Source organism: Lepisosteus platostomus, chromosome 4 (assembly GCF_059453375.1).
Source record: "Lepisosteus platostomus isolate fLepPlt1 chromosome 4, fLepPlt1.hap1, whole genome shotgun sequence".
Lineage (NCBI taxonomy): Eukaryota > Metazoa > Chordata > Actinopteri > Semionotiformes > Lepisosteidae > Lepisosteus > Lepisosteus platostomus.
This window is the reverse complement of record NC_142614.1, coordinates 8,760,103-8,788,043: the sequence shown is the minus strand read 5'-3', so window position 1 is coordinate 8,788,043 and position 27,941 is coordinate 8,760,103. Positions and strand designations below refer to the sequence as shown.

The 27,941-nt window shown below is 46.1% G+C and overlaps 1 protein-coding gene across 1 annotated transcript; it reads left to right on the top strand.

Moving 5' to 3' along the window:
- The first annotated feature begins 617 nt into the window (after nt 1-617).
- acadvl (acyl-CoA dehydrogenase very long chain) lies at nt 618-27,941 on the top strand. Its single transcript, XM_088628183.1, has 20 exons — nt 618-979; nt 1,514-1,580; nt 3,143-3,217; nt 4,472-4,544; nt 5,246-5,310; nt 5,759-5,893; nt 7,424-7,568; nt 8,468-8,597; nt 10,902-11,027; nt 12,758-12,956; nt 15,262-15,366; nt 15,727-15,813; nt 18,400-18,462; nt 20,486-20,587; nt 20,908-21,005; nt 22,415-22,487; nt 24,074-24,146; nt 24,886-24,958; nt 25,245-25,320; nt 25,973-27,941. The coding sequence occupies exons 1-20, from the start codon at nt 906-908 to the stop codon at nt 26,108-26,110; spliced, it is 1,977 nt and encodes a 658-aa protein (XP_088484309.1). The 5' UTR covers nt 618-905; the 3' UTR covers nt 26,111-27,941.

Here is a 27,941-nt window from a genome sequence, read left to right as displayed (position 1 = left end):
TTTATTCCCTGCTGAAAAGAGAATAAAGAAAACGCAACGTTTCGGCCGTGGAGCCTTCTTCGGGTGTCTTCTACACGTCGCGTTTGCTAGTTTTTTTTAACATTTATTTTCTCTGTGATCGAAAATTTAGAAACTGACGGTTAAGGCCGATGGTGAGAAAACCGTTATTTGAAGTGCTTCGGTGCCATTAAACTTAAAGACCCTTCTTTTTCACGCATGAATAACTCGGGATTTCAAATAACAAGCGTTTATTCCGAGTGTTCAATGTAGTTTTAATTTTGTAACCTTACCCCATTAGCCCAGTATTTCACTAGGGGAAGAGGTTTTGCTGTTAATTACCTATTCATTAGTAGTAGTAACGTTCAGCATGTGGGGGGTTTGTGAAAACTGTTGACATTTAAAGCAGGCAGGCTAGTGAAGTCAAACGAAAAAATTTTGGCAGTATAAATGAGACGTCTTTCTGGCTGATAAGTGTTATTGTTCGTGAACCGTTTTGTCCAGCTTCGGCGTCAACAAAATAATGGAGCAGGGTAGTGACTTTTTCGACAAACGTTTCGTACCAAGAAAAAACACTACAGCTCCCATGAGGCGTAAGTAATTGCGTCATAACCGGTTGCCCTCTGGATGGGGGGTAATGGGCGGTGCCTTGGAGTATAGACTGTCTAGAAGGAAGGTCCGTCCAGGAAAGAAAAATAAATACGTTACACAATCGCCGGGCTGACAAGATAAAAGGCGGCTACGTGTCCTGGCACAGGGGAGAGTTACCTTCGTCGCGCTGTTGAAGACCTTTCAGCTGAAGAACAAGATTTCAACAGTTTGCGACAAACCTCCCTTTTGTTTGCTTTTAAGAGAAGTTTGCTAACCGTTTCCCCGAGGCCGGACGTTTTCACCGGATCCATTCAGACATGCTGCTTCGGAAAGTCACACTGACCCCGGCTCTGTGCAGCACAGTCCTGCTCCGGGGCTCGGCGAGTACCGGGTGAGCGCACAGGCCCAATTCTGGCAACAAGTCACGTTTCAGTTCGTCCGGCGACGGTTTCTGCTTTTCCTCTACTTTCTCTGGGGACAGTTCTTCCCGCGCTGATCCCATCCTTATTAAAACCCATTGTTGTGATGCATGTGCTTTCTCATTCGTCTGTGAATGTTACTTTGCTTGAGATTTCCTTGTAGGAATGTTTAGGATATTTAACAAATTAAATTTAGTAACGAAGGTTATTTTAAAGGGAGACTTCATCTCTCTTGCCGCAAGCAGGGACTGTCAGGGTGATAAATGTGGTAGCAAACACTGCGCGAAAGTCGTGTCTGACGTACCTTCCGTCCAGTAAGTCTGACTGGTGTCCTTAAGCAGAGGTTAAAACAGAGGAAATTGACTTTTTTTTCCTCTCGTCTCGCTGGACAACGCCAGTATGCCTGCCTGTCTGTCACTCCGCAGTGCTGGGGGCTCTTTCTGTCTCTCTCCCAGCAGCACCAGTATGGCTGTCGAGTCTGACATCTGTTATTTTCCTCTCCACAGCTTTCAGCGCCCCTTTCTGTCCTGCCTGGTCCAGCATGGCCGCCTCTATGCTAGCCAGTCTGCAGAGGTAAAGACTGACCTCAGTCCTCCTACGGGTCTCTTTGCTCTTCGCTCCAGCAGTGACCAGATTCCCTTCCTTCGTTCGGTTTGCTTCAGATAAGTCCAAGTCTTGCTGTTGGTGTAAGACTTCAGGTGCTCTGCATGATGGCCCTGTAGTTTACAGTGGTGCCTGTGTGGTATTGATATCGGATTCCTGTCTGAGCACCTGCATGCCATTCTGTCTAAAGCATAAACCAACACTTTAGAGTGGCATAGGCATAGAGTGTCTTTATACAAAGTGTGGTGGGAGTCTGGAGCAGGCTACCTGGCTGTGTGGATAAAGCCAATTCCTTGTGATTCTCAAAGAATTGAATTCTCAGCGTGGTTAGCCACGTTAGTCTAGATCGTAATAACCATACGATCTAGATGGGCCAAAACTGCCTCTTCTTGTTTTTCATATCTCACTTTCTTAAGTCTGCTAGAATAGCTTATTGGTTATCAGTTATCAGTTCCAAGCTGAGAAGATCTTCATGCTGGTATGTAATAGCCCTGCTCTGTTGAGGCCCGAGGCTGAGGTCTAAGTATTGTGAAGGGCCGAGGATTGAAACTATGCTGTCTGGCCTCCTACAGTGCTATCTAGGGGAAAGTTCATGGTAGTGTCACGTGCTCCAACCTGGAAACTAGGCTAAAGGTTGCAGCTTAGAATAATCACTGAATGCATCATGTTCAGAATAAGTGTGACTGGGGCACCTGTGTTGAGGCTCAGCACACAGGAAGGGTACCTTTAGAGGTGAGTTTAGAGTTGTGCGCGCCAAACTTTTGGGTGAGGAACAAATTCCTAAAGCAAGAATAGAAAGACTGCTAGCTGGCATACAAGAAACATTTGGAGGCTGTGATTTCTGCCAAAGGGGGTGTTACTAAGTACTGACTGAAAGGGTGCCCACACTTTTGCGCATGGCACATTTACTGTTTTATTTTTTTTCAATCTGTTAACTTCAACACATAAATAGTAATTGTGCATTCAAATTTGCAGAAATATGTGAAAATATAGGTTTTTTTCCACTGCAGAGGTTGTGTTAACTTCTTTTCACTTAGAAAATCAACAAAACGGAATTTGGCCAGGGGTGCCCAAACTTCTGCCTCCTGTCCTCGGTTGTAAATGCACTTCTCCTTACTTTCCACTTGTGTCTTCTGGCCTGTGTTTCACTGTTCAGGCTGAGGAAACCTGCTGGTTTGACTTTGTCAGTGAAGTTTGAGGAATTTGAATCCCTGGATCAGGTGAACAGTCGTAAATGTTTTCTGTTCATGACTAACGAAGTTCAGCTCCCTCAGTCTGCGAAGGTGTCAAGGCACATCCCATTTATATCTGATACATTTATGTTTAACCCATCCAAGCAAGTTCTCAAACTTGAACTTCATTTTTACCTACAAATCCTAACACCTCCTTTGCTTTTTTTTTGCTGCTTCCCCACACTATGTGATGTAAATGGATGCTGCAGAGTCCTCCAATCTGGGGGGGACAGACAACCCCCCCCCCCCCCATTCCCAAACTCTCTCCACATCCCAGCTCTTCTCTGTTGTCTTCTTCAGGCTGTGTTGGAGAAGCCGGCTGCCAGTACTGACAGCGCCACCAGAACTAAGGTGGAGAAGGCAGCTGTCTCCTCGGTGAGATGCTCTGTGGTGCCGGATCCGAAACGGGAATGTGGCCTGCTTCCTGCTTCTGTCCCTTGATGTTCAATTGACTTGCTGTGCTTCTGCTGTCAGACTCCCTGCTGTACACAGCAATTCTATGTTTGCAATAAAACAGTAATTTAAAGCCTCCTCTTGGCAAGCAGGCACCTCTGCTTTTTGGGGAGGAAAGCGAGCATTTATTAGAGACATTGGAGCAGTTGATGAAAATGATTTTACTGGGAGTCTGTTAGGATAGGGTTCCTATGCTGATCCTGGAAGCCTACACACTTCCTGATTGTTGTTCCAGTAACATACCAATACCATAATGCAAAACAACATTAAACAATGTTGTTCAATCAGAACTCAATCCTGTGCTTTAAGATTAAAAACAGACAATCACCTCATATGGTGTCTTAATCACAATAAAAAGTAAGATCCCTACCTGTAAACAATCTTCCTTATTTAACAATTGAAGGCTTTTAGGTATAAATGAAGTAAATGCTTGCTTAGTCTTTATACAGGGCATTTGCTACCTCCTCCTAGAGAATAAGAGAGTAAATTGTTAAAAGAGTGGATTAGATGGGTCATCTGTGCAAGATGAATAATATGTTGCTGCGTTAGACATGTTATTGAGTCCAAGGATGCTTTTGTAATATTGCCACTTTGTTCAACTTGAGCTAGAATAAAAACCAGCAGGCATGTGGGTTCACAAGTTCAGTGCAGAGGGGTAGAATTCTGGGTTCCCAACTGGTAATCTGAGGGTTCAAGTTTGGTACCTTACCTTGGCTGGAACTATCAAGTTCACCCAGCTGTCTGATGGGTCCTGGCATTGCTTTAAGAGTCAGTGCCTCGTATTCTCAGTCCCCTCACACCTAATCAACATCTGCTAACTCACCAGGAAGCTGGAATGACCCTGGTTCCTAGGGCCTTTTATGTTGAAGTGCAGGCTTACGCGTATTAGAATAAAATAACTGCGAAGATTGATTTTATGTTAAAAAAAAAAGGTACACAAGCTTGCAGTGCTCTCTGCTTCTGCAGCATTATGCCTAAATAGTTAATTGTGTAGTAGCATTCTACACAAAGCATGGGCAGGGTGGGAGCCCGGAGGAAATCCAGTGGAATAAATGGGGTGCCAGTCAGTCCAGTGAGGTGTTAAGAGAAGTTCCCGCACTCCTTGCGGCAGAGAGGAAGGTGCCTCTGATGCTTCTGGAGACGGCGGCTCTGACTCTTTCTCCTTTCTGCCCGCAGGAGTCCAAGTCGTTTGCCGTGAACATGTTTCAAGGACAGATCAACACTGCTCAGGTGTTTCCCTTTCCATCTGGTGAGCATCTCTGGCCTGGCCTGAGCTGGGAGGGAGTGGCCCTGCTGTAGAGACTGTGGGGAAGTTTTTTTTTTTATTAAAAGATTTTAAGAGTAGAGAGAGAGAACTTTATTTTTTTCATGGTTACATGTACATTGGGCTTCTTATAAGGTGGTAAACCATCAGGGCATAGATCAGCAGTGTGGTTCACATTCTGACACGTTTGAGGGGTGGTCACTTTGAGGCTCGCCTGAGGTTCGGCGCGGGATGTGTCCCAGGGGCCACTGCTGGAGCAATGCCACTGGTGACGCACCACCCTCTGTTCAGGGGTTTCTGGAGACTGCAGGTGCTACCTCAGCCATCTGCGTTGATGCCAACATCAAGGGTGCCTCGGACCCCCTTCACTTATGGAACCAGAGGCATGGTTCACAGATTTCCCAGCCTCACTTAATGTCTAACCTTCCAGTGCCAGAGCAAAGGGATATGTTTTTGCCATAGTAGTTCTGCATTGTTTTGGGTGGCTTGAGGCAATTGGAAGCATGCCCAGCAGCACCAGGGACTGAATCCATGCCATTCGGTCGGTGCCTTTTAGTACAAGGCAGCTGTGTGCCGGGGTGAGTCAAGGGATCTGTCTGTGGTGCTTTCCTCCTCGTCAGGGGACAGATGCCAATCGCTGGCGCGTCCCGCTGAGCCTGGCTGACTGACAGTCTCTTGTGTTCCAGTGATGAACGAGGAGCAGACACAGTTTCTCCGGGAGCTGGTGGGACCCGTGACCAAATTCTTTGAGGTGAGTGCTCCAGGACTGTGCAATAGGATCTGATGCTCCGTGCCCGTGCTTGTCCCATGTGGATGCAACAGGAGGCTATATCAGACAATAAGGTTTTATCTTTTGACATGTGGCCTGTCTCATGTATCATTAAGCTCACGTTTGGCTGTCATGTCTCGCATTTCTTGCCTGTGAAATGAAATCTGGGCTTTTCCCAGATTTTCTCCAGCTGGGAGATGAACAGTTCTACCTCAGGGAACATTAGTCTTGTTCTGACTGTGAGAGATGCGGGATTACTGAAAAGGGTCATAAATAAGTGAATGGTGAGGGGTGGTATTTCACACTTTTGTGTGTTGAATGTCGGATTCTGTTTTCATTTGAAAGTTTGTTTGGTTAGCGCCAGTCAAAGTCCCTGCCGCATGTTCGCTTGTTCCCTCAGCTACAGGCTCGCTCTCTTTCTCTTGTTCAGGAGGTGAACAACCCTGTGAAAAACGACATGCTGGAGGAAATTGAGGACAGCACCATGGAAGGCCTGAAGGAGCTGGGGGCCTTTGGCCTGCAAGTGCCCACTGACTTGGGTGGTATGGGCCTCACCAACACACAGGTGAAGTAGACACGACACCCAGTCCCTTGTGCCACAGTGCCAGATGGCTTAGACAAGGGCTCAGTTTCCTAGCTAGTGCTGTGGAACAGCTGCAGTGACAGCAAGGGGACAGGCGCTGTCCCTGCCGCTGAGGCACTACATTAGTGAGAATGGAAGGGCACTGTGCTTAGGCACTACGGTAGTGAGAATGGAAGGGCGCTGTCCCTGCCGCTTAGGCACTACGGTAGTGAGAATGGAAGGGCACTGTCCCTGCCACTGTACAGTAGTGAGAATGGAAGGGCACTGTCCCTGCCACTGTACAGTAGTGAGAATGGAAGGGCACTGTCTCCGCCACTGAGGCACTACGGTAGTAAGAATGGAAGGGCACTGTCCCTGCCGCTGTACAGTAGTGAGAATGGAAGGGCAGTGTCCGTGCCGCTGAGGCACTACGGTAGTAAGAATGGAAGGGCACTGTCCCTGCCGCTGTACAGTAGTGAGAATGGAAGGGCACTGTCTCCGCCACTGAGGCACTACGGTAGTGAGAATGGAAGGGCACTGTCCCTGCCGCTGTACAGTAGTGAGAATGGAAGGGCACTGTCCCTGCCGCTGTACAGTAGTGAGAATGGAAGGGCAGTGTCCCTGCCGCTGTACAGTAGTGAGAATGGAAGGGCACTGTCCGTGCCACTGAGGCACTACGGTAGTGAGAGGAGGAATAGGGTGCTCTTCCTGGTACAGCAGCAGTGAAAGAGGAAGTAGGAGGTTGAGAACTGTGGAATGATTTCAGAGTTATAGCATCAGGATGGCTGTATGTTGGAACAGGAGGAGGTGCCAGATCATTTTCACATTGAGAGCCTTGGTAAAGAGGTATGCTTTCTGGTCAGTGTATTAGGGACTCCGTGGTCAAATCTGTAGACTCTTGTGACAGGTGATGAGTGGTTGTGCTTGAAGAGTAGAAATGGAAGACTTCCATCTCTATCACTGGGGAACGAGTTATCCAGCAATGATGTTGAAGCAGACACCCTGACTTAATTCAAGAAACGGCTTTACTCAAAGAGTTGCAGGAGTCTGGAACAAGCTGCCTAACTCTGTTATTGAAGCAGACATCAAGGTTTCTTTAAAAAAATGGCTGGAAGAGATCCTTGGATCATTGAGCTACTTCACAACGGGCAAAACGGGCTGAGTGGCCCCCTCGTTTGTTGCCTTTTTCTTATGATGGGCCCCATCTACATATTTCTCTCAGTCCGACCGTCCTGTGGCTTCAGCCTTCAAGTGCAAGGATGAGACTTCCTGGCCTTGCCCTTCCTTTCTAGTGGATGAGCTGTTTCAGTCTTAACCAAGTGCACGTGTGCTGAGAGCAATTTTGCTCTTGGCAGTGTGTTTGTGTCTGGCCAGGAGGAGTGGACATTTCTGCAGTGCTTTCCTTGTGATGGACTGTACAGCATGAATGTTGATGTCTAATTAAGAATGATCCTTTTAACTGTGAAGTGTTGCGTAAGGTTCGCCACAACGAAAATATAACCCTTTCTCCCCCCGTCTTTCTCTTTGACACAGTATGCCCGGCTGGTGGAGATTGTGGGCATGCATGACCTGGGCGTGGGCATCACTCTGGGCGCTCACCAGTCCATCGGCTTCAAGGGCATCCTGCTGTTCGGCACCAAGGAGCAGAAGGAGAAGTACCTCCCCAAGCTTGCCACAGGTGGGCAGCACTGAGCTATGGGTTCTGCCGAGCTCACAGCCTGTATTTAAGGTTGAATGTACACTCCGTGAAAATGCAGTTGCTATTCACACTGAATTTGCCCATCAGATTTTTGCCTGATTTGCTGATTTTGGATTTCTCCTCCATTTTCACATCTCATCTAAAGAGATGCAGCTCGTGGGTTCAGTATCTCGGTCATGGGGGGTGGACACTGAGTTCGTGGCACAGCTGGGAGGGTTGAACTGGGAACCCCCTTGTAACAAGACTTGTACCTGAATCAGTGGACTCTCTTTTAGTTTGAAGTTGCTGTAGTGCAGTAGGCACAGTTTTGCTTTTAAACCTTTATTTCCAGTCAGAACTTTAAAATGCCACCAGTAGAAAAGGCTTGTACCTGGCCTTTAAAATGGAGGAGGGGGAAGATTTTCAGTGAGCGATGACATTAGACTGCAGAGTCAAGGTGGAAAGGTTGTCTCCCTGAGAGCCAGATGTCAACAGTAGTTCGCAAAAAAAAAATATTGAGGTCATACATGATTAATAAACTTAATTATGCTATAAATGTCGCACTATTGCCAGATGTTTTGGCATAATCTAAGCCATTTTGCACAAGAGCAGGAGAACATAAACAGTGGTAATGATCATAGTGGTATCAGGATTTAAAAATTTAGATAATGTAACAATGGTTTTCGAAGGGGAGCTTGGCATATTTTTTATAAATTTATTTTTGAAAACTAAGGTATTAAAAGGATCTCCGTGAAAGCTTTTGGAATGGTAAGGGAATGAAAGGAACACCCTTACCCGCTGTGGCACAGCGGGGCTTTGTCCAGGAAAAATGCGAGGTGTGAATTCGTGGTTTGGCTCGTAACTCTGGATCTGCCCCCTTCCTGCTCCCGGCTCCGCAGGGGAGACCATCGCGGCCTTCTGCCTGACCGAGCCGGCCAGCGGCTCCGACGCGGCGTCCATCAAGAGCACCGCCGTGCGCAGCGCCTGTGGGAAATACTACACTCTGACTGGAGGGAAGATCTGGATCAGGTATGTGGGCATGGGGTGCCGCTGTCTGCAGACATGTACTGTACCAAGAGGCTTGGATTTACAGTGCCTTGCGAAAGTATTCGGCCCCCTTGAACTTTTCAACCTTTTGCCACATTTCAGGCTTCAAACATAAAGATATAAATTTTTTATTTTATGTGAAGAATCACCAACAAGTGGGACACAATTGTGAAGTGGAACGAAATCTATTGGATTTTTGAAACTTTTTTAACTAATAAAAAAATGAAAAGTGGGGCGTGCAAAATTATTCGGCCCCTTTACTTTCAGTGCAGCAAACTCACTCCAGAAGTTCAGCGAGGATCTCTGAATGATCCAATGTTGTCCTAAATGACTGATGGTGATAAATAGAATCCACCTGTGTGTAATCAAGTCTCTGTATAAATGCACCTGCTCTGTGATAGTCTCAAGGTTCTGTTGAAAGCGCAGAGAGCATCATGAAGACCAAGGAACACACCAGGCAGGTCCGTAATACTGTTGTGGAGAAGTTTAAAGCCGGATTTGGATACAAAAAGATTTCCCAAGCTTCAAACATCCCAAGGAGCACTGTGCAAGCGATCATCTTGAAATGGAAGGAGTATCAGACCACTGCAAATCTACCAAGACCTGGCCGTCCCTCTAAACTTTCAGCTCAGACAAGGAGAAGACTGATCAGAGATGCAGCCAAGAGGCCCATGATCACTCTGGATGAACTGCAGAGAACTACAGCTGAGGTGGGAGAGTCTGTCCATAGGACAACAATCAGTCTTACACTGCACAAATCTGGCCTTTATGGAAGAGTGGCAAGAAGAAAGCCATTTCTCAAAGATATCCATAAAAAGTCTCGTCTAAAGTTTGCCACAAGCCACCTGGGAGACACCCCAAACATGTGGAAGAAGGTGCTCTGGTCAGATGAAACCAAAATCGAACTTTTTGCCCACAATGCAAAACGATATGTTTGGCGTAAAAGCAACACAGCTCATCACCCTCAACACACCATCCCCACTGTCAAACATGGTGGTGGCAGCATCATGGTTTGGGCCTGCTTTTCTTCAGCAGGGACAGGGAAGATGGTTAAAATTGAGGGGAAGATGGATGCAGCCAAATACAGGACCATTCTGGATGAAAACCTGTTGGAGTCTGCAAAAGACCTGAAACTGGGACGGAGATTTATCTTCCAACAAGACAATGATCCCAAACATACAGCAAAATCTACAAAGGAATGATTCACAAATAAACGTATCCAGGTGTTTGAATGGCCAAGTCAAAGTCCAGACCTGAATCCAATCGAGAATCTGTGGAAAGAGCTGAAAACTGCTGTTCACAAACGCTCTCCATCCAACCTCACTGAGCTCGAGCTGTTTTGCAAGGAAGAATGGGCAAGAATTTCAGTCTCTCGATGTGCAAAACTGATAGAGACATACCCCAAGCGACTTGCAGCTGTAATCGCAGCAAAAGGTGGCTCTACAAAGTATTAACGCAAGGGGGCCGAATAATTTTGCACGCCCCACTTTTCATTTTTTTATTAGTTAAAAAAGTTTCAAAAATCCAATAGATTTCGTTCCACTTCACAATTGTGTCCCACTTGTTGGTGATTCTTCACATAAAATAAAAAATTTATATCTTTATGTTTGAAGCCTGAAATGTGGCAAAAGGTTGAAAAGTTCAAGGGGGCCGAATACTTTCGCAAGGCACTGTAGCATTTTGGCTACCCAGAAATGCTTACACACTTTGGGGATTTCTAAAAGGTGATGGAATGTATTTTCCCCACTGTTTTGGAAAAATATGGGCGATGTGGAACCTTATTTGTGGTTGATACTTGAGTGTTGGAGTTCGTCTTCTGGCCGATAGGTGGTGCAGTTTTCAAAGGGTACTGGACATATTTTGAAACATTTTGTCTTGTTCTTGATCTCTGCACATTGTGCTGTGTCAGTTATAGCATCATGTTTTGATCATGCGGGGGAAGTTGTTTTGTCCTTAATAAAAAAAAACGTATCTAGACAATCCCCAAAGATGAATAAATGACACAGAAGGCAGACAATTGTGGTTAAACTCTGGCAGAAATATTGAAAGACCCATGACGATTTAAAGTGATAAAGACTTGAGCAGAGCTCTGGTGCACTCTCTCACCCCTTTCCCCCCGTCGATTATTCCTCCTGGCTTTGTCTCTCTCCTCTGCCTCCTTCTCTCAATCTGTTCTTCTGCCCCCTTCTCTTCTTCTCGTGCTCTTTCTCTCCTTCTGCCCTTCACCCCTCCCCTCTCCCACCCTCCTCCTTTCTTCTTTTCTCTTTACTCTCCCTCCTCTCTCAGTAATGGCGGACTGGCGGAGATCTTCACCGTGTTCGCCAAGACCCCGGTCAAGGACGAGAGCACAGGCGAGACGAAGGACAAGATCACGGCCTTCATCGTGGAGAGGGCTTTCGGCGGTGTGACCCGGTGAGTGTCGACCCCGTGGGGGTGGGGGTGGGGCGCATGTGTCGTTATGTGGGGGCCCCTTTTTGTGTTGCAGGGCGTAGGGGACCCTGGGTGAGTTGCTCCATCATTCAAGCAGTGTTTTTGTTTTGTTTTGGTGTTTGTTGTTCTGCAACATCGTTTTCTCTTTCGTTTGTTATTCTTCTTACACCTTTTTAAACGGTCACATGCCCAAGAAATGACTCTGCAAACAGCCCTTCTGCTGCGCTGTCCCAGAGGTGAAAGGAGCCGACTTCACCACCGGCCACAGGGATGACATTTCGTACCCTTCTCCCTTGCAACAAACAGATTGCTCAGAGCTGGCCTAACTTCTCTCGTTTTAAGTTTCCAGAATCACGTTCTGTCTCCCCTTTCAGCACATTTGAATACAGCTTCACTCTCTCTTTCACAACCCCCCCCTCCAAGTTCCAGTAATAGGGTGCAGATGTCTTGTTAGTTGCAGGTCCCTCTGCTTGCTTTGTCAGTGCTTGGAGGGTTCAAGTTGGCTTTTTTTGTCACGAGTGGGTCGGGAGTGTGACTGTCAGCCTTCTCCTTCCTGTGGTGACACCCAGTCAGGAGGGAGACGGCTGTGAGGAGGCGGGATTTTTATTTTTTCCCCAATAACTCTTCCCTCTTGCACCTTGGCTCCTTGGTTTAGCACACACAATATGTTTTTTTTTTTACTTGCATGCTACAAGCAGCACGGTGAGTGTGTAGATCAGAGGTCCCACTGTTTTCCAGAGAGCCCCTGTGCAGCCAGAGTTACAGCCCGCTGTTAAATCATTGATTTCTAAAGACTGAGGATAGCTTAACTGCAGTCAGTTTAATAGCTGATTTTTTTTCAGTGATTTAAGTGATTGAGTGTGTAAAGATTAAGTGAGAGTGTGTGAAGACTCATGGACAGCAAGTTGGGTATGCGGAAAGACAAATTCCTAATACAAGAAAATTGTACATGGCCAATAAAAGTGATCTTATCCTACAATTCCTTTAACTGAATAAGTTCATTTCTTAATTGATCAGTAACTTACAAGAGTGGCTAATCTTAAAAGGTGTGAGCTGCAAAGAAAAAACTGGAGTGCTGAGTAATTTCTGTCTTTCCTTCCATCAGTCGACCAGTTGAGGCAGGGGTGTCCAGTTCTAGTCTTGGATGGCCAGTCTGTCCGGAGGTTTTTGAGTTCTTAATGAGCTAAATCGGCTAGTTATTGCTTCAATTGGACTGATTCCAATGCTTAAAGGTGCTGCGGCTTTAAAGTGACCCTTGAAAACCGCAGACTTGCACACAACATGGATCTCCAGGATCAGAATTGGAAAAACCCCAGGTAGAGGGGAGATGAAGCTTTCTCAAAGCAGTGACGGTAGGTCCACTAGCCGTAGGAAATGTATATTGTGAACAGTCACTCATGTTCCAGGAAGGTGTTATGGGACTTTAGGAGCCCTGTGACAAAACTCACGTTCTCAACAAAAAAACAATCCTGTGGTTTGAAAACAGTTCCTTCTTATACAAGATTAAATGCCATTGATGTCAGAGCAGAATTAAACTAATTCTCTGACCTTTGGATGTTTTAGGGTTTTTTTCCCAATTATTTTAGTGATGATTCCAGTGCAAGCTGGAAAGCCTGCTGGCAGTCTGTAAAACTTAAATGGAGGACCTGCTGGAGCAAAGCACCGCTGAGCCTGGCTTCTGTCCCTCTCTCTCTCCCTCTCCCTGCCCCCAGCGGCCCGCCGGAGAAGAAGATGGGCATCAAGGCGTCCAACACAGCGGAGGTCCACTTCGACGCGGTGCGGGTGCCGGTGGAGAACGTGCTGGGCGAGGTGGGCGGCGGCTTCAAGGTGGCCATGAACATCCTGAACAACGGCCGGTTCGGCATGGCGGCTGTGCTCTCCGGCACCATGAAGGGCGTCATTGCCAAGGCGGTAAGGTTTCTCGAACTCCTTGTCTTCTGCGATTTCCCTGCTTCCCGCCTTCTTTTGTGCAGGTGGCTCTTATTTCCCTCGGGAAAGCAGGTGAGCACAATGTCTGGAGACTCAGGGTTGCCAAAGCTGATCTGAACTGACGTGGACTCCTATGACATTTGACCTCCCTATGGGATGCTTGTGTCTTCTCTACCCAGTAGAAAATTGCTCATTCTAACCACAGTAAGTCTGTGCAAAACTGTATGCAAGGAGTTGTCCATACGTGTAGCACCACTTACCAACATTTGTTTTTATCGTATTGCCCATCCAAATGAGAAATTGCCGATTGTTTTAAGACCACACTGCTTAAAGGTCAAAGTTCAGCATCGGAACAAAGAAAGACATCAGAAACGAAAGCCAACTGAGTCGTTTTTGAATTGTTGTGGGATTTTTTTTTTTTCTGACACTCTTGCAGCTAGTTGGCTCTTTGTTTCCTGGTAGAGTGGGTGCAACGCTGAGATCGCACCGCAGGCCGCTTGCCTTCTGGTTGGGGGCGGGGGGGAATTTCCCAGAAATAGCTGTGCCGCACTCTCCCTTTCTTGTGAGGTGAAATGTCTGCAGGCAGCACGTAGTGCACACTGTGTCTTTTTCCACTGTAACACTTGTGTGTGGCTGAGTTTGACCTTGTGTATCTGTACTTAGCTGTGTTTGTATCTATACTTGTCTTTGTGTCTCTGTTTTACCTTATGCGACTTGTACTTGTATTTGTCTGGCTACGTTAGACCTTGTGTGACTGAACCTGCCTGTGTTTGTGTGGCTTAGTTAGACCTTGTGTGTCTGTACTTGCCTGTGTGTTTTTGGGCTCTTTTATGCCTGGACATACACACTGCATCCCATCTCCTACCTAGCGCTGTACAGCTCCTCCTGTCCCAGTTCTCATTTTGTCTTTCTTATCAGCTGCTCCCTGGGTGTGTAGGTGTGTGTCATGTTGGTGTTTGCCCTCCTGTCATGTCCTTGCAAATAATAAGGCTGATATTTGGGGGGGGAACATTTACACATTTCTGCTCAAATGCAAGTGTTAATCTGTTACATGTTGGATTTAGTTCTTTAATGGCATAAATAAGAATAAATTGAGTGAACAATAGGCAACAAGTATCGCCACAAAACAATTGATGGAACACCATGCTGACTCATTTTGTTTACTAATGATTTCAATGGTTGATTTTGTGCCGTTTCATTGCCTGTTATAATATTCCACACTGTCATTTGTGTAAACCTTCTGAAAGTGTCTGTGTTTTGAGGAAATAAAGGCATGGGCCCATGTTTTTTTTTAACGGGACAGCAGGTAAAGAGACAGCCGCCTGAGCCCTTCTGGTACGGCCGGAGCCCGCTCGAAGGGGCGGGGGGCCTGGCTGGGGCGGGCTCTGTCTCGCCCGCCTCATCAGAGACGGAGCAAACTGCCATGGCTTTCCTGTCACTTGATCAGCACGAGAGGCGGCTTTTTATATCCTGTGACACCTCGTCTCACAGCGGCGGGCGCTGCTGCTGCTGCTGCTGGGAGCGTTTGTGTTTTCAAAACAAGATTCGAAAGGGGGTCATACATGTATACTTCCTGCGTGGGCGAGAGTCTTACTGTTTGCTTTGTCTGTGACCAAAATAGCATGCACACAGACAAAGGGGGGCTCCAACAGCACCCCTGTGGCCAGTGTTATGTGATTGGGGGGGCGGTGGGAAACGGTATGTAAAAATATTTCAGCTCATAGCAGTTCTGTCTTCCTGCTACACTCACGTGATGGAGACGGTTTAGATATCTGTAGAAATAAACACAAGAAAATGGTCCAGTTCTGCTTTGGGTGCTAGACGTTTACCTTAAATTGAGTTATTTAAATTGCATCAGTTTTACTTAGGAACAAGTAATACAGTAGGTTTATTCCATGCTGAAAAGAGAAGAAGAAGACTCCACAGCCGAAACGTTGTTTCCCTTCTTCTCTTTTCAGCATGGAATAAACCTACTGTATTACTTGTTCCACTGCAGCCTACACATGCTGACGCAGCTTCCCACCTGAACTAGATTTTACTTACCTGTTTCTTAAAGGATCTCAAAGTATTCGCTTCAACTAGGTGGGTAGACAACACACCCACCACTCTTTGTCCAGAGATGTGTTTCCTGTTCTCAGTCTATCTCTGCAACCTTGCAACCTCCCCGACCCCCCCCCAATACAATCAGAATATTATGGATTATGTCTATTAGCTGGTTTACAGTTTACTGCCATGGTTGATGGGCAACAGTGTCAGTCACTGATGTACCGTGGTGTGTGCGTTTCAGGTGGACCATGCAGCCAACAGGACTCAGTTTGGAAACAAGATCCACAACTTCGGAGCCATCCAGGAGAAAGTGGCGCGTATGGCCATGCTGCAGTATGTCAGTGAGGTAGGGAGACCCCAAAAATGGGCTTTGCACTTCCTGGGCCAGGTGGAAGTGTGTATAAAAACACCAGAATGTCCTGTCTGTGGACCTGCACATGCCTATTGTACTTGGTGCCAGCCTGATCTGTAGGCACTCAGGACAGTAGTTAGGGCAGAGGCAAGGAATTTGGGAATCAAACCAGCCACAGCTTGGAGCACAGTTCTGGGCTGGCTTCCCTGCTGCCCCCTGTGCGTGGTTCACACTTGGCACTCTCTGTGCTAAGGCACTGTGGGGCCACACTATATGACTGGCGCTACTTAAACCCCAGACAGCGGTGTAATGAAGTATTCACTCCCTTTCTTATCCTCTTCCCCCTCTCTCTAGTCCATGGCGTACATGATCAGCGCGAACATGGACATGGGGGCGTCCGACTTCCAGATTGAAGCAGCCATCAGCAAGATCTTTGCTTCCGTAAGTATGGGTCACGGGCTCTGCAGCAAACCAGTCTAGCCTGGAGCACTGGAAAAACCTGGAGATCACGGATATTTCTAGGTACCAAAGAGACTTGCATTGGTCCAGGAAGGCTGAGTTTTCCTCCAATTTGCTGTCATTGAGGCTGTTACTATAAATGGCTTCAGGTTTATAAGTGTTCTCAGTAATATTTAAGTTAGGCACTTCTTGAGGAATGCTTTCCCATAGACAGTTACAATACACATTAGTGGAGGGCGCTATTTTCATTTAGTGGTGCCTTTCCCAGTCCTGGTCCTTGGGTAATCCTGAATGTTTTGGTTTTTGTTCCTTCTGTCCTTCTCTTAATGAGTTTGCAGCTGAGTTGTTTTTCTTAATAGTTTAAGATTTTAATCAGTAGATGGGGGGGTTATGAATCAACATGAAGTTAAGTGATGGATGCTGGATATCAGGTCCCTTGTTTAGGATTACAGACACACTCCAGGCTAGATAAACCTTGAACAAATTCAAGTTTATTACAAACTAACTGTAAGCTAAGAATTCAGTATTGAAATGACAGATACAAGTGTGAAAGTGGGTGCAGTTGGGAGCTGCATCCTCAAATAACTTCTGCTATTTAATCTATAAATGTTTAGTTTTATTTCTGCAAACTGTTTAATTTAGGAGTAGTTTTTAGTCATTATGACAAAGTGTTCTTGAGCTAAAACATGCATAGAGCAAATCATGACATGAGTATGGAATAAGCTGTCCAGTCATGGCATTTCAAGAAACTGCTGGATAAGCTCCTGGACCTTTGCTCTTGTTTCTAACCTTTCTTATTTTCTGAGAAGGACAGAATAGGCCATGCTGCATAAACAAGCTTTACATAAGTCAAAAACCGTATTAAGTGAAGACATGGAATTGAACCAGTGACATTTATTCATCTCACTCATGCCTCTTTCTGTCCTTGATTCATTCAAATTCAAATTGTGCCACTGGTTCGATGACGGGTTTTTGCTCATTTAAAAATGATCTGTAACAACCCAGGAGGCACAAGGGCTGCACTAGGACCTGGGTGTAGGACTTGGGTGATGGGTGGTCAGAGCCATCATTGTCTGTGGGCAGGCTGCTCTCTCGATCCCTATGTAAGAGTGCAAGAGAGATTTCGACAGGGCTGCGGCGCAGTGAGCACTGCGTAGGTTCGTCCTCCTGCCGTACGGGCGGGCTGAGCTGTTTCAAAAACACTTTGAATATAATAGGTGTTGAAACGTTAATCAAGCTCTTCAAGACTGCTTTCATGTGAGCGTGGTGACGGATTTAGAAAAATGTTTAAAGAGTTCTTCTCCCACGTTCTATATCTGATCTTTTGCAGATATGACCTATTTAAGATGGGGGAAGACTAGCCCAAGTCCTCTTTCATCCAAAGACTTCTCCTTGACATTCAAGGGATTCATTTGTACTTATGTTTGTGTTTGTAATATTGGGTGTATTAGACTCTCTTGTCAGCCATAAAACATCAGTCCCTTTAGCATCAGCTCACGGAAGTGAAGCCTGGCTGTTTCTGGTAAATGGTTGGGTCTTTGCGGCTAAGCTCGGGAATCGCTTGCTGAACTAACCGTGCTCTGATGGCCCGGAAGTGCCGTGAGCTAGGAAGGCACCGCATCCTGTGCTTGGGCCGGTGCTCGGCTTAGGCGACGCCGAAACACTTGGGTGACAGTAGCAGGCGCCGGAGATTGACAGAGGTTTGCGGTCTCTGCCTGGCAAGAAGAGCTTGTTCGTTCTCGTGCCGCATCTTAAATTAACCTGTGGTTGATATTTCCCGTAAATAATACAGATTCAGTCGGTAGTTGTAATTGGGCGGTGCACTGGCTGTTTCTGATGTGGTGTTATTAAATGCGTATTAGTCTGAATTCCAGGACTGAGTCATATTGCAATCATCGATAGCTGCTGTAATACTGCAGTTAGGGAAAGGCTTTGTTCCTGTCTGTATTCTTATTTTCCTCATCGATTTTCCTGCCATTTTGTTTTTTCTTTAAACACCCGTCATCCTTATACAGTTTTTTTTAACATTTATTCATGGTTCTGCGTTGTGAAAGAGTACTCTTGGTTTGTTCTGAACGTGAAAGTGTAGAATTTGACTAACAGGAGCTAAAGTGATATGGCAACAGCAACATATCCATTCATTTAATCCCGCAGCTAGAAAACAGGGAATATGAAAAGGGAACAGGGGTGCTGCCTTTGTGAAATCCATGTGTCAGATGTAAGACGTCCTGCATCGTTCGCATCTCTGCAGTTTTTGAAAAATGACCGGAAGCTTGTGGGATGATTGTACATCATGTCAGAAACGTGGGTTTCAGGAGGACAGATCGAGAGCGAATGGTAGAGCGTGATTATTAAAGCAACCAACATGGTAGCAAAGTAAGACTTCAATCAGGTACAAAATGGAGAGTTTTATGAGGACCTCAGCTATTTGTTCAACCCTAATCCAACTCCGGGCTTCATCCCGGTGGTTTGATTTAATCCTGCGACTTTTTGTCGTCGTTTTTGTCTCCAAAGCCCTGCTGTACATGAAAGCTACAGGCCTCTTGTTCTTTGCTTCTGTGTTGACAGGAAGCAGCCTGGACCGTGACTGACGAGTGCATTCAGGTCATGGGTGGCATGGGGTTCATGAAGGTAAGAGGGCTGGGGCCTGGGAGTGGGGGCGTCTGGTTCGAGGGAGTCCATGTTAAAGGTGCAGAAGGCCTCATTAGGGAATGGAGGAGCCATGTTGAACAAGAAGTCGTCTCATTGGGTCCTGGGGGAGCCACATTAAAGGAGAAGTAGTCTCATTAGTAGCTGGAGGGGCCATGTTAAAGGAAAAAGGCCTTGTGACTAATAGAATTTGAGAAAGTGCAGTTTATTAAATAGCAACATCATAACTGTATGTCACTACACGAGCTAATGGAACCGGATGTCTTCTGGGCTCAACCTGTGCCCTCTGCTGCTCAGCTCTCGGGGGTCCAGCGTACTTCCCCCCTCTTAATGCCAGCGGGCTCCGCAGGCGGCCAGCTGAAACTGCGGGGCACGCTGTGGAAAGAGGAGGGAGCCCAGTCATCTCGAGAGCCGGTCTCTCTCTCTCCGACTCGCAGCGGGGGCGATGGAAATGGCCTCTGTGGGGGCGGGGTGCTGCTATATAATAGGGCACAGGGCTGGCTTATCTTTCTGCAAAGCTAAAAATACCTCCGAGAGGAAGGTGTGTCCTTTTTAGATCTCCCATCTATCAGCCTGACAATTGGCTCTGATTGGCCAGCATCTGTGGAAGGGCTCCGATTCGAAGGAAATGTGCATAGGCAATAGTAAATGCAGCAGGATGTGTGTGGGTTGGGTGCACGCATGTGTAAATTGTATATATGTGAGATTATATTATAATCCATATTTGATCTGCTTTGGTAGTCTATGTCGTATAGAATTCAAAACTTCATGTGAACTCATCGGTCTTTCTAATGGCACAAAAGCTAAGATACCTACGGATAACACAGTGCAGGGCTTAGGGTGTGCCTGTGTGGGAAGTAATGCAAGCTGAATTTCTGAAGAAGTCTTAGTCTCGAGGACATACGCAGTAATTGGAGTTTAGTGTTGTATTTACATTCCTGACAATTTGGAACACATCACTGATTTAGCACAGCACACCTGTGGTGAAGCACAGAAGTACCACAATTATAATTGTGATGACTGGGGCATCAGCTCATAGTTAAAGTCAGTGTTCGGCTGATGGGGTGGTACCCTGGCTCAATATTTATTGGTGGAATTGGTAATATTTGTTATATGTCTTAGTCATATCATGTATTAAAACTTAATGCACCAAGGTTACCACATCTATGATGATAGTCCATTCTGAAGACAGAAAGCCATCAGAAGGCTTGTTACATTTGTTTGTATAGAACATGATTGGAACATGTGTCAGTGTGTTCTAAGGGGGGGCTGAGGGCTCAGACATTTATTTCCCTTATTACACTAGTTTGCTTTTACTGTGTAAATAATTTACTAACAATTTACTAACTATCCAGATAGAATAATGGAAAATTTCTAACTGCAACTTAAGTGTGAGCTGGTTGCCCGGAACGTGAAGGCAGAGCCAGCCTCGGGCAGCCTGACCAGAACTGAGAGTGCCTGATATCTGTTTAAGCAATGATTAACAAAATCTAGAAGTTCAGGTGGGTAGCTGCGTCAGCATGCATAGGCTGCAAAGGAACAAGTAATAGGTTTATTCCATACTGAGAAGAGAAGAAAGAAAGCACAACGTGCCTCACCTCACACCTGAAGAAGGCTCCATGGCCGAAACGTTGTGACTTCTTTCTAAAAAGGAGTCCATTGAGACAGTTGGTTAAAATGGTAGCCTTGAACATTGTGATTACTTACACATTGTGTGAAAACATAAGCACCTTCATGAGGAGCCTCAGAGGGCTCTTTGACTGGGGCTGCGCATCTTTAGTTCTAGATCCAATGGATGGGCTCAGCAGCCCAAGCTCCCAGATGGAGACCCTGGTGCTTGGCGGTTATTTATGGATTTCGTTCCTCTTTTGGGGGGGGGGGAGAGGGGGTTAGAAGGAGACGCCAGGGTCCCGAGACGCGCAGCTTGTTTTTTGTTAGATGTGCTTGGTGCCTGAGGCTGACAGGGGGCCATGCCACCCCCCACCCCTTGTGTTGTTTCCTGCAGGACGCCGGGGTGGAGAGGGTGATGAGGGACCTGCGCATCTTCCGCATCTTCGAGGGGACCAACGACATCCTGCGGCTCTTCGTGGCGCTCAACGGCTTTCAGGTGTGGAGCACGTGTGACTGACCGGGGGAGAGTGAGCGAAAGCAACCACAAAATGATTTTTCCGTGTACTCGATAATTAGAGCATTCCATCATAAGTCTGGCTTCCCCTGAGACTAAATGCTGCTGTTTGAGGCAGGTTTCGTTTTGCAAGTCCACACATATCCTAACCCATTAGTTGTTTAAATGTTTTCTCGGTGCACTGAGAATCTCTTACTGCACCAGATTTTGTGAAGGTGTTTTATGTTTACCTGAATTTCCAGGGAGCATGGTTCATTTTTTTGATGTGCAAAATGTTTTCTCTTCTCCACCCTCCACCACAGAACGCGGGAAACCAGCTGAAGGGGCTCCAGCGGGCTCTGAAGAATCCCCTTGGGAATGCCAGCTTCCTGGCAGGAGAGATAACCAAGCGTGCCAAGAGGTGGGCATAAACCGTACACACTTACCCCATGCCTCCTCTGAGCTGGGCAACGGGCATCCTGTGAATTTGAAGACCCTACCAAACTATACACCTGCATGGTTCCTTTCCTGTGCCATTGCTCAGTCCACATGCTGTCCAAGCAGAGCCATGTATTTGCTGGGAAATAAAGCTAGGTGGCGAGGGGGAGCAGCATCAGGCTGCATTGGATTCTTTTTAAATCCTCTCCGTTTACCGATGACAATCAAGGAAGATCCCCAGCCATGAGAGGGGAAGTAAGCACAGTGTGGTGTGTTTCATGTCGCATTCCTGCGCGAGTGTAAGCTGTGATTAATGGGAGTTATCAGTGCTAAACTGCTAGCTCGTTATTGTCTTTTTGGTTAGGGGAGCCGCTGTGAGTCATGATTCAATCATTTAAGGTTCTCGGCTGGTGTGTGCTGTCAGAATTGGTTGTCTCTTTGCATTTGAGCTTTGACGGAGCCTAGCCACATCAAGCAGGAAAGAAGCCAGACTGGCAAACATTTCTGCTGGGTGCGGTGCTCTTTATTTTTGAAGACGCACCCCTCCCTCTCTATCGAACTTGCCATCTGCTTGTCGAAGGTTCTCTGGTGCTCTGATTGTAATCGTGTTTTCACCTGACTCCTGATTGCCCAAGAAAAGAAGTTTCAATCTTATTCACTTCTGCAGGATGCAGCCCGCAAGCTTTTTAGTGCTTCCACAGTCTCACTCCGGGACGTATAACTTTCCAGCTCCTTTCCTAACCAATCGCAAAACAATTGGACATCAATACTGATGCTTGTGAAGGATGAGGCAGGGAGGAAGAGTGTCTCGCAGGATTTGGCGCATCAGTTGCGTGTGCTGTTGATCGGGCTGGAGAGTCCCAGTTTCCACACTGGATTCGTGGAAAATCATTGTCCTCTGAGGGAGTTCACATTCAAGGCCACAATGGAAGCTGTAGGAATTTTGTTTTAGCAAGACGTCCGCTTATTCTATTTTGGAGTGTACGTCCTTTTTAGAAAAGTACTTGCACAGGGATACTCTGTAGTCAAGTCAACAGAGAAGCCTTTCTAAAACTCCTTCTCAGTTCTTCCTTTTCCAGTGTATTAATATGCCTCACTGCTGCAACTTCAAGACAAAAAAATTGCTATTACTTATTTCCTAATCGGATCCTCTTGTCCACGGTAGTTTAAGATACAGAGCTACATGTCTTGAAAGTGTTCTTGACATAGTCTCTGCTCTGGGCTGTACTGCTTTAGGAGACACTATATGAAGTGGTCTTCATGATTGTCATGGTCAGTAACTTCCTCTTCCCCCCCACTGTCTGGTGGTCCAGTGTCTGTGCACCCTCTCCTTCCCTTGCTTTCTCTTCCATACACCTGTCACATTTATTTGTTCTCCCCATCTGCTTGTAGGAAAGCCGGCCTGGGCACTGGGCTGTCTCTGCAGGGAGTGGTTCATCCAGAGCTTTCCCAGAGCGGCGATCTGGTAAGTCCCAGTTTTCTGCCAGTCCAGTTCCTCCTGTTACCCCTGTAGCTCCTGTTACTTATCGAAACCTGTTTCTGCCTCTTTAAGAGTCTGTCAGCAAAGGGCAAAGTTCCTGAAGGGACGGTTTATTACTCCTGTACCTTGAAACAAATTATTGTACTAATTACTAGTCCTAATACCTGGACAGAAAATGAAAAAGGACTGCAGGGAACCGTTGGCAGCAGCTGCTCGTTGTGGGCAGTTAAACACAGGCAAGGCTGTGCTTGGACTCTGGAGGACCCTGGCAACCTAGGAAACCGCTAGTCCCATCTCTAAGATGCTTCGACAGCACGCAGGCATGTGTTGCCGAGAACAAGTGGCAGAAAAGAGGAAATAAGGCGAAACTAGACAGTTAATGACTTTCTGTGACTTTTCCCATTTTTACAAACCAGTTGAGAGGGGGTAAAAGAATTTGGGCTATTGGTAGGTGTAAGTAAAGTTGAAATATTTTTCTTTTTAATAATTTTTTTTAGTCACTTTGCAAGCCATGGGCACTTGTGTCAGAGAACTCAAATATAAACATTAATCTTATAGTTTTTAATGCCTTTATTTAAGTGGGGCACAGAAAACCTCGTCACTAGCTGTCCTTTACAGAAGAAAAGCAGCGTGAAATTAGTCAAAAATATCTGATTGGCATTATTTGCGTGCTTCCTGTTGTAATATTTTCAATATCTTGACTCATAAGCGGTGGTTAAGTCATATGCCGGCCCGTCAGCAATACGAAAGTGACTTGGTCTTATACAGTACATTCCCTGCATTCTACCATTACCATAGAAATGCAGGACTTCCACAGGATCTGTCCATTGCTTGGTTGTGGAAAGATTTGTCTTTGTTCATTGGGCACAAGCTGTAGTTGGGGGTCTAAGCTCCTAACCAGATGGTTGTGTTCGAGCCCCGGCTGCGGATTCTGCTGTTGTGTCCTTGAACAAGGTAGCCCCAGACCACAACGCTACAGTGGCTATAAAAGGTTTTATCCCCTTCAGCATTTTTCAGGTTCCGTTTTCTTACATCATGGAATCAAAATGGATGTATTCAAGAATTCCTACCACAAACTGGTCTGTAATGTGAAATAAAAAAAACTAAAACTTTTTCATAATTATAAATAAATAACATACAATAGTTGATTCAAGAAGTATTCACCCCTTTAGCTAAGATACAAATGAATAAGCCCTGCTGCAATCAGTTGTCTTCAGAGATCACATAATTATTTGATTGCAGTCCACCTGTGTACAATTAGTCTCTCAATTGATTGCAAAATGAATTCACCTGTCTGTGAGAGGTTCCACAGCTGGGAAATGCATTTCCAAACAAGAGCTTCACGTGTCCTGGATGTGGGGAGGGTCAAACAACTCTGACATACCAGAGCCCTCCAATCCAGCTCTCTCTCCACGTAACACTACAGAACCCAGGATGAGCCGATCTTATGTGCCTCTAGGCATCAACACAGACTGTAGCATTCCCCGATTCAGCCAGCACCCGCCGGCTAGCGGCATTCGGTTTGTGTCCCGTCCTGCGTTCCAATACTGTGCTGTTTTTCACTTCCCTAGCTGGTTAAGGCCATCGAGCAGTTCGGGGGCACGATAGAGGACCTGCTGCTGAAACATGGCAAGAAGATCGTGGGTAAGCCACTGCGTTTCTGTCAGTCCAAGCTCTGCTGTGGAAAAATAACCTTGAGTGGGGAAAGGGGCGAGATCGTGGTAGAGCTGTGGTAAATCCCAGACACAGTTGTGACAGCCTGAGCCAAGTCGGAACAAAGTTTTTGCATAATAAATCTATGCGTAAACGGCAGTTTACCCAAGTATTGTACAATGACACTGCAATCTGCACCTGTGCACTCCCCAGCAGTTTCACCTGTATAACCTTGAGCTTTCTTTTTTTGGGTCTTCTTAAATCGGATGACAGCAGCTCGGCACTTTGACTAAAGATGGGACAGAATCTGTGTGAATAGATGGGCGTGTAGCTTGGGCCTAGGGACTCTTTGGATTTGGTTGCCTATTGTACCTTTTGCAACAGGTGTCCAATAGTGCCTTTGGAGATTATGTACTTTTTCAGTCAGTCAGCTGCTTTGGCAGGTGGTTTACTAGACACCAGATTAATGAGGTGGGCTGTAATCTGGCCTTGATTTTATCCATAACTGATGCCCTTGCATGTTGATAAAGATCCAACCAGCTGGAGTGAAGAACTCAGCTCTCTTGACTGGTGTCTTTCCTTATTTGGCTGGTCCCCAGTCTTGACCTTTGTTTTGAACGCTGTTGGGGGGAGGGGGCTGTTATCGCCTTTTGCAGACTCACCTTGCACACGTGCCTCAAGGTGTCCTGTGTGCTCATTCCCCTGACGCTTGACGTTCCCTGTCTTTCAGACGAGCAGTTTGTGCTGAAGAGAGTGGCGGACAGTGCCATTGACCTGTATGCCATGGTTGTCGTTCTATCCAGGTACGGTCACCAAGGACCCCCGCCCCACATGCCCCACATGCCGCTTCTTGGAACAAGTTTGTTTCCCTCTGCTCATTTCTAGCTGCTGAGGTTGGGTTTTTTCCCCTCCTGTTTTCCCGGTTCTGTTTTGCCGTAAGATGGACTCCGAAGATGATTTTATCACTGTTAATTCTGCTTGTTGGAGGGTTGGGTGCTCCTTCTTTCAGTTGTTTTTAGTTCTCTGTCGACAGGCTGTAATGGCTAGGTCAACTGCTAATGTGTTCGGCTGTGTGGTCGTTTCTTGCAGGGCATCCCGCTCTCTGACTCAAGGTCACCCCTCGGCCCAGCATGAGAAGGTGCTGTGTGAGACCTGGTGCTTCGAGGTAAGACTGGAGTGAACGGGGGTGGTCATCTGACCCCTGCAGCCACGTCTTCTGCACGCTAGGCTAGTCCATTGAGGAAGCACAGCTACAGCTGTCGCTGTTTTAAATGATGGAGGCAGTCCAAACCCTGATGTGGCAAGGCTACAGGTTAAACAGTAGTAAGCCGATGACATGCTATGTTCGTCTTTGTTTCAGAAAAGGATGAAGAGTCTGCTCTCTCGCTCACCTCCTTACCACAGCAGTGAATGCTGGCACATTGCCCTTCTTTCTGTGCATGGCACGAGGGAGCGCTGTAGGCTGATAGAAGCTGTTCTTCCTTGGAACACGTATTTGTGTGCTCTCCCAGAATGCCCCAGAACATTAGGACATACCAGCTATTTGCCTAGGTAGTGTCTCCTCTGTGCTTATCGTGGAGCTTTCGAAAATCTAGGAGATCCCTAGTTTAGGTGCAGTGGTACCACTGCAATGTGTGACAAGGTGATGTGTGGGGCAGTAAATACGGCCAAAGTGAAATCTTACAGTAGTCTTGCCCGAAGGCAATCAAATAAAGGTTCGTGGTGATTTTGATAAAAATCCGTAATACCGATATTATAGCAATTGATGATCCACTAACTCTAACTAGGCGGGTGATGCAAAACAATTTGTTTTACAGGCATATGAGAGGATCATGCAGGACATCAAGGTGCTGCGATCAAGTTCCTCCAAGCAGATCTTCAAAAACCTCCGCGCCATCTCCACGGCGGTGGTGGAGAGCGGGGGCACTGTCTCCCCACACCCTCTGGGGTTCTAAGACATCCTGAGACCTTTCCAGCCCCCCTCCCTCCTCCTCCCCATCCCCCCGACCCTTTCTCACAAGTGGCACAGCGCTCATCCAAGTCACAGTCAGCTCGCTAGCCGGGGACGCTTTCAAAACCGACCTCCCAGCCACCGTGCTTGTAAAAGCACAGAGGGGTGCGTTCTGACAGGCAACAGCAGACATCTCGGTTCAAGAAAGGGAAGCAAACATTGCAAGTAAAGATGCGCTTTGCAAATTTGGCTGCAGTGTATCTGTAGAAGGAAAAGAGTGGAATACATTGGCACAAGAACCAAACTAAAAGAAAGCTTTTGAAAGTGTCTGTTGTGGGCATAGTCTTGTGTCTGTAGTTTGCTCTGAGATAAATAACCTTTAACTTTGCTTCTCCAAAAGAGGGGAGGATTATTTCAGGTTTCTCTGTATGTTTGCAAATTAAGTTTAATTGCTCCTTTTAGCACTGGTTATGGGTGAAGCGGAGACGATTCATAAGGGACTTGAAGAGCTGCCATGGTGAAGATATCACTTGAAATGCGTTTCCTGTCTTCTCTTTTTTTTCGTCTTCTGCTGGAGTTTTCTGATATCTCTTGGGCAGGTTTCGGAAACACCCTCAAGTTTACAATCCACCTTTGAATATGATTCAATTTATGTTTTTGTAACCTCTGATCACTGCAATACTAGGGGTTAAGGGGGTTATAAATGACTTAATAGATGTGTAGCTAGCAAGCATCTAGAGCTCAATCAGGCATTAACAGTATGGACAAGCAGTGAATCATTACCTGAGATCTCTCTTCCTGCCTGGTTATTACGTTTCATATTAGCAGAGCATTAACGCATGAAGAATGACACATTACTAAGAGTTTGGGAATAACGTTTGCAGCCTCTGATCTCTGTTGCTAACAGAGCTGCAGACCAGGGCAGCTGCTGAAACGGTTAATTAGGTGATTGGCTTTAACCGTTTTGCTGTTTTGTGCAGCGACCTTTCATTTTCAGAAACAGCACAAGGGGAGATACTAAGGGGAAGCTTAACGTGAGGGAATTTCTGCTGCCTGCTTCTGCATTTCCAGTGAATCTGTGTCCTTTTTTTCTTTTCACTTTTCTATTTCAGGAATATGTGACTGTTTTGGGGTGTGCACTTCTTTAAGCAGACAAGCTGTAACACACCATGCAAAAAGGTCTCAACTTGAGTGTTTTTTCTGCCTTCTAAAGGGAATCCATGAAGCTGTCAGTGTTCAGTGCAAAAACTAGGAAAGCGGTTCTCTTTAGGATTCTGTTGAAACCGAACCCTGCCTTACCTTGTTTCTATCAAATGTGGTTTGTGATTTGAATGTATCACCAGAGATGATGCCTCTAAACTATCTGCGGATAAAATATTTAAATGCTTGCATGTTTCTGTTTACTTAAAAGTCCATTTAAGTGAAAAAAGGACTTAATAGGCTTGTAAAATATGACACTGTGATGCCTCTGCAGTCTGATTGGATGTCTCTCGTGATCAAATGTGGACCCAGAATTCTTTTTAGGGCCGATGATTTTGACAGTGGGTCATTCTGTGGCCAAGGATAATTGTTTTTAATGTTCTGTAGTGGATTGTTTTGGAATGTCAAAATGTCTCTCATATTTTTTGAAAACTGTTAAATACTATTTATCAAAGACGTTTTGTGAAGGCAAGCACTTATTGAGTTGGTGATCACAAGAGCATTACCATTTTTATGAAGGTCCATTTTGTAAATGCCTTCCTGCAAATTTATCAGTGCAACTTCTGAACTGCTGGCATAAGACTGTTCTGACTGGTCACTTGACTGGAAATTAAAAAACAAATTTATTAACAAAA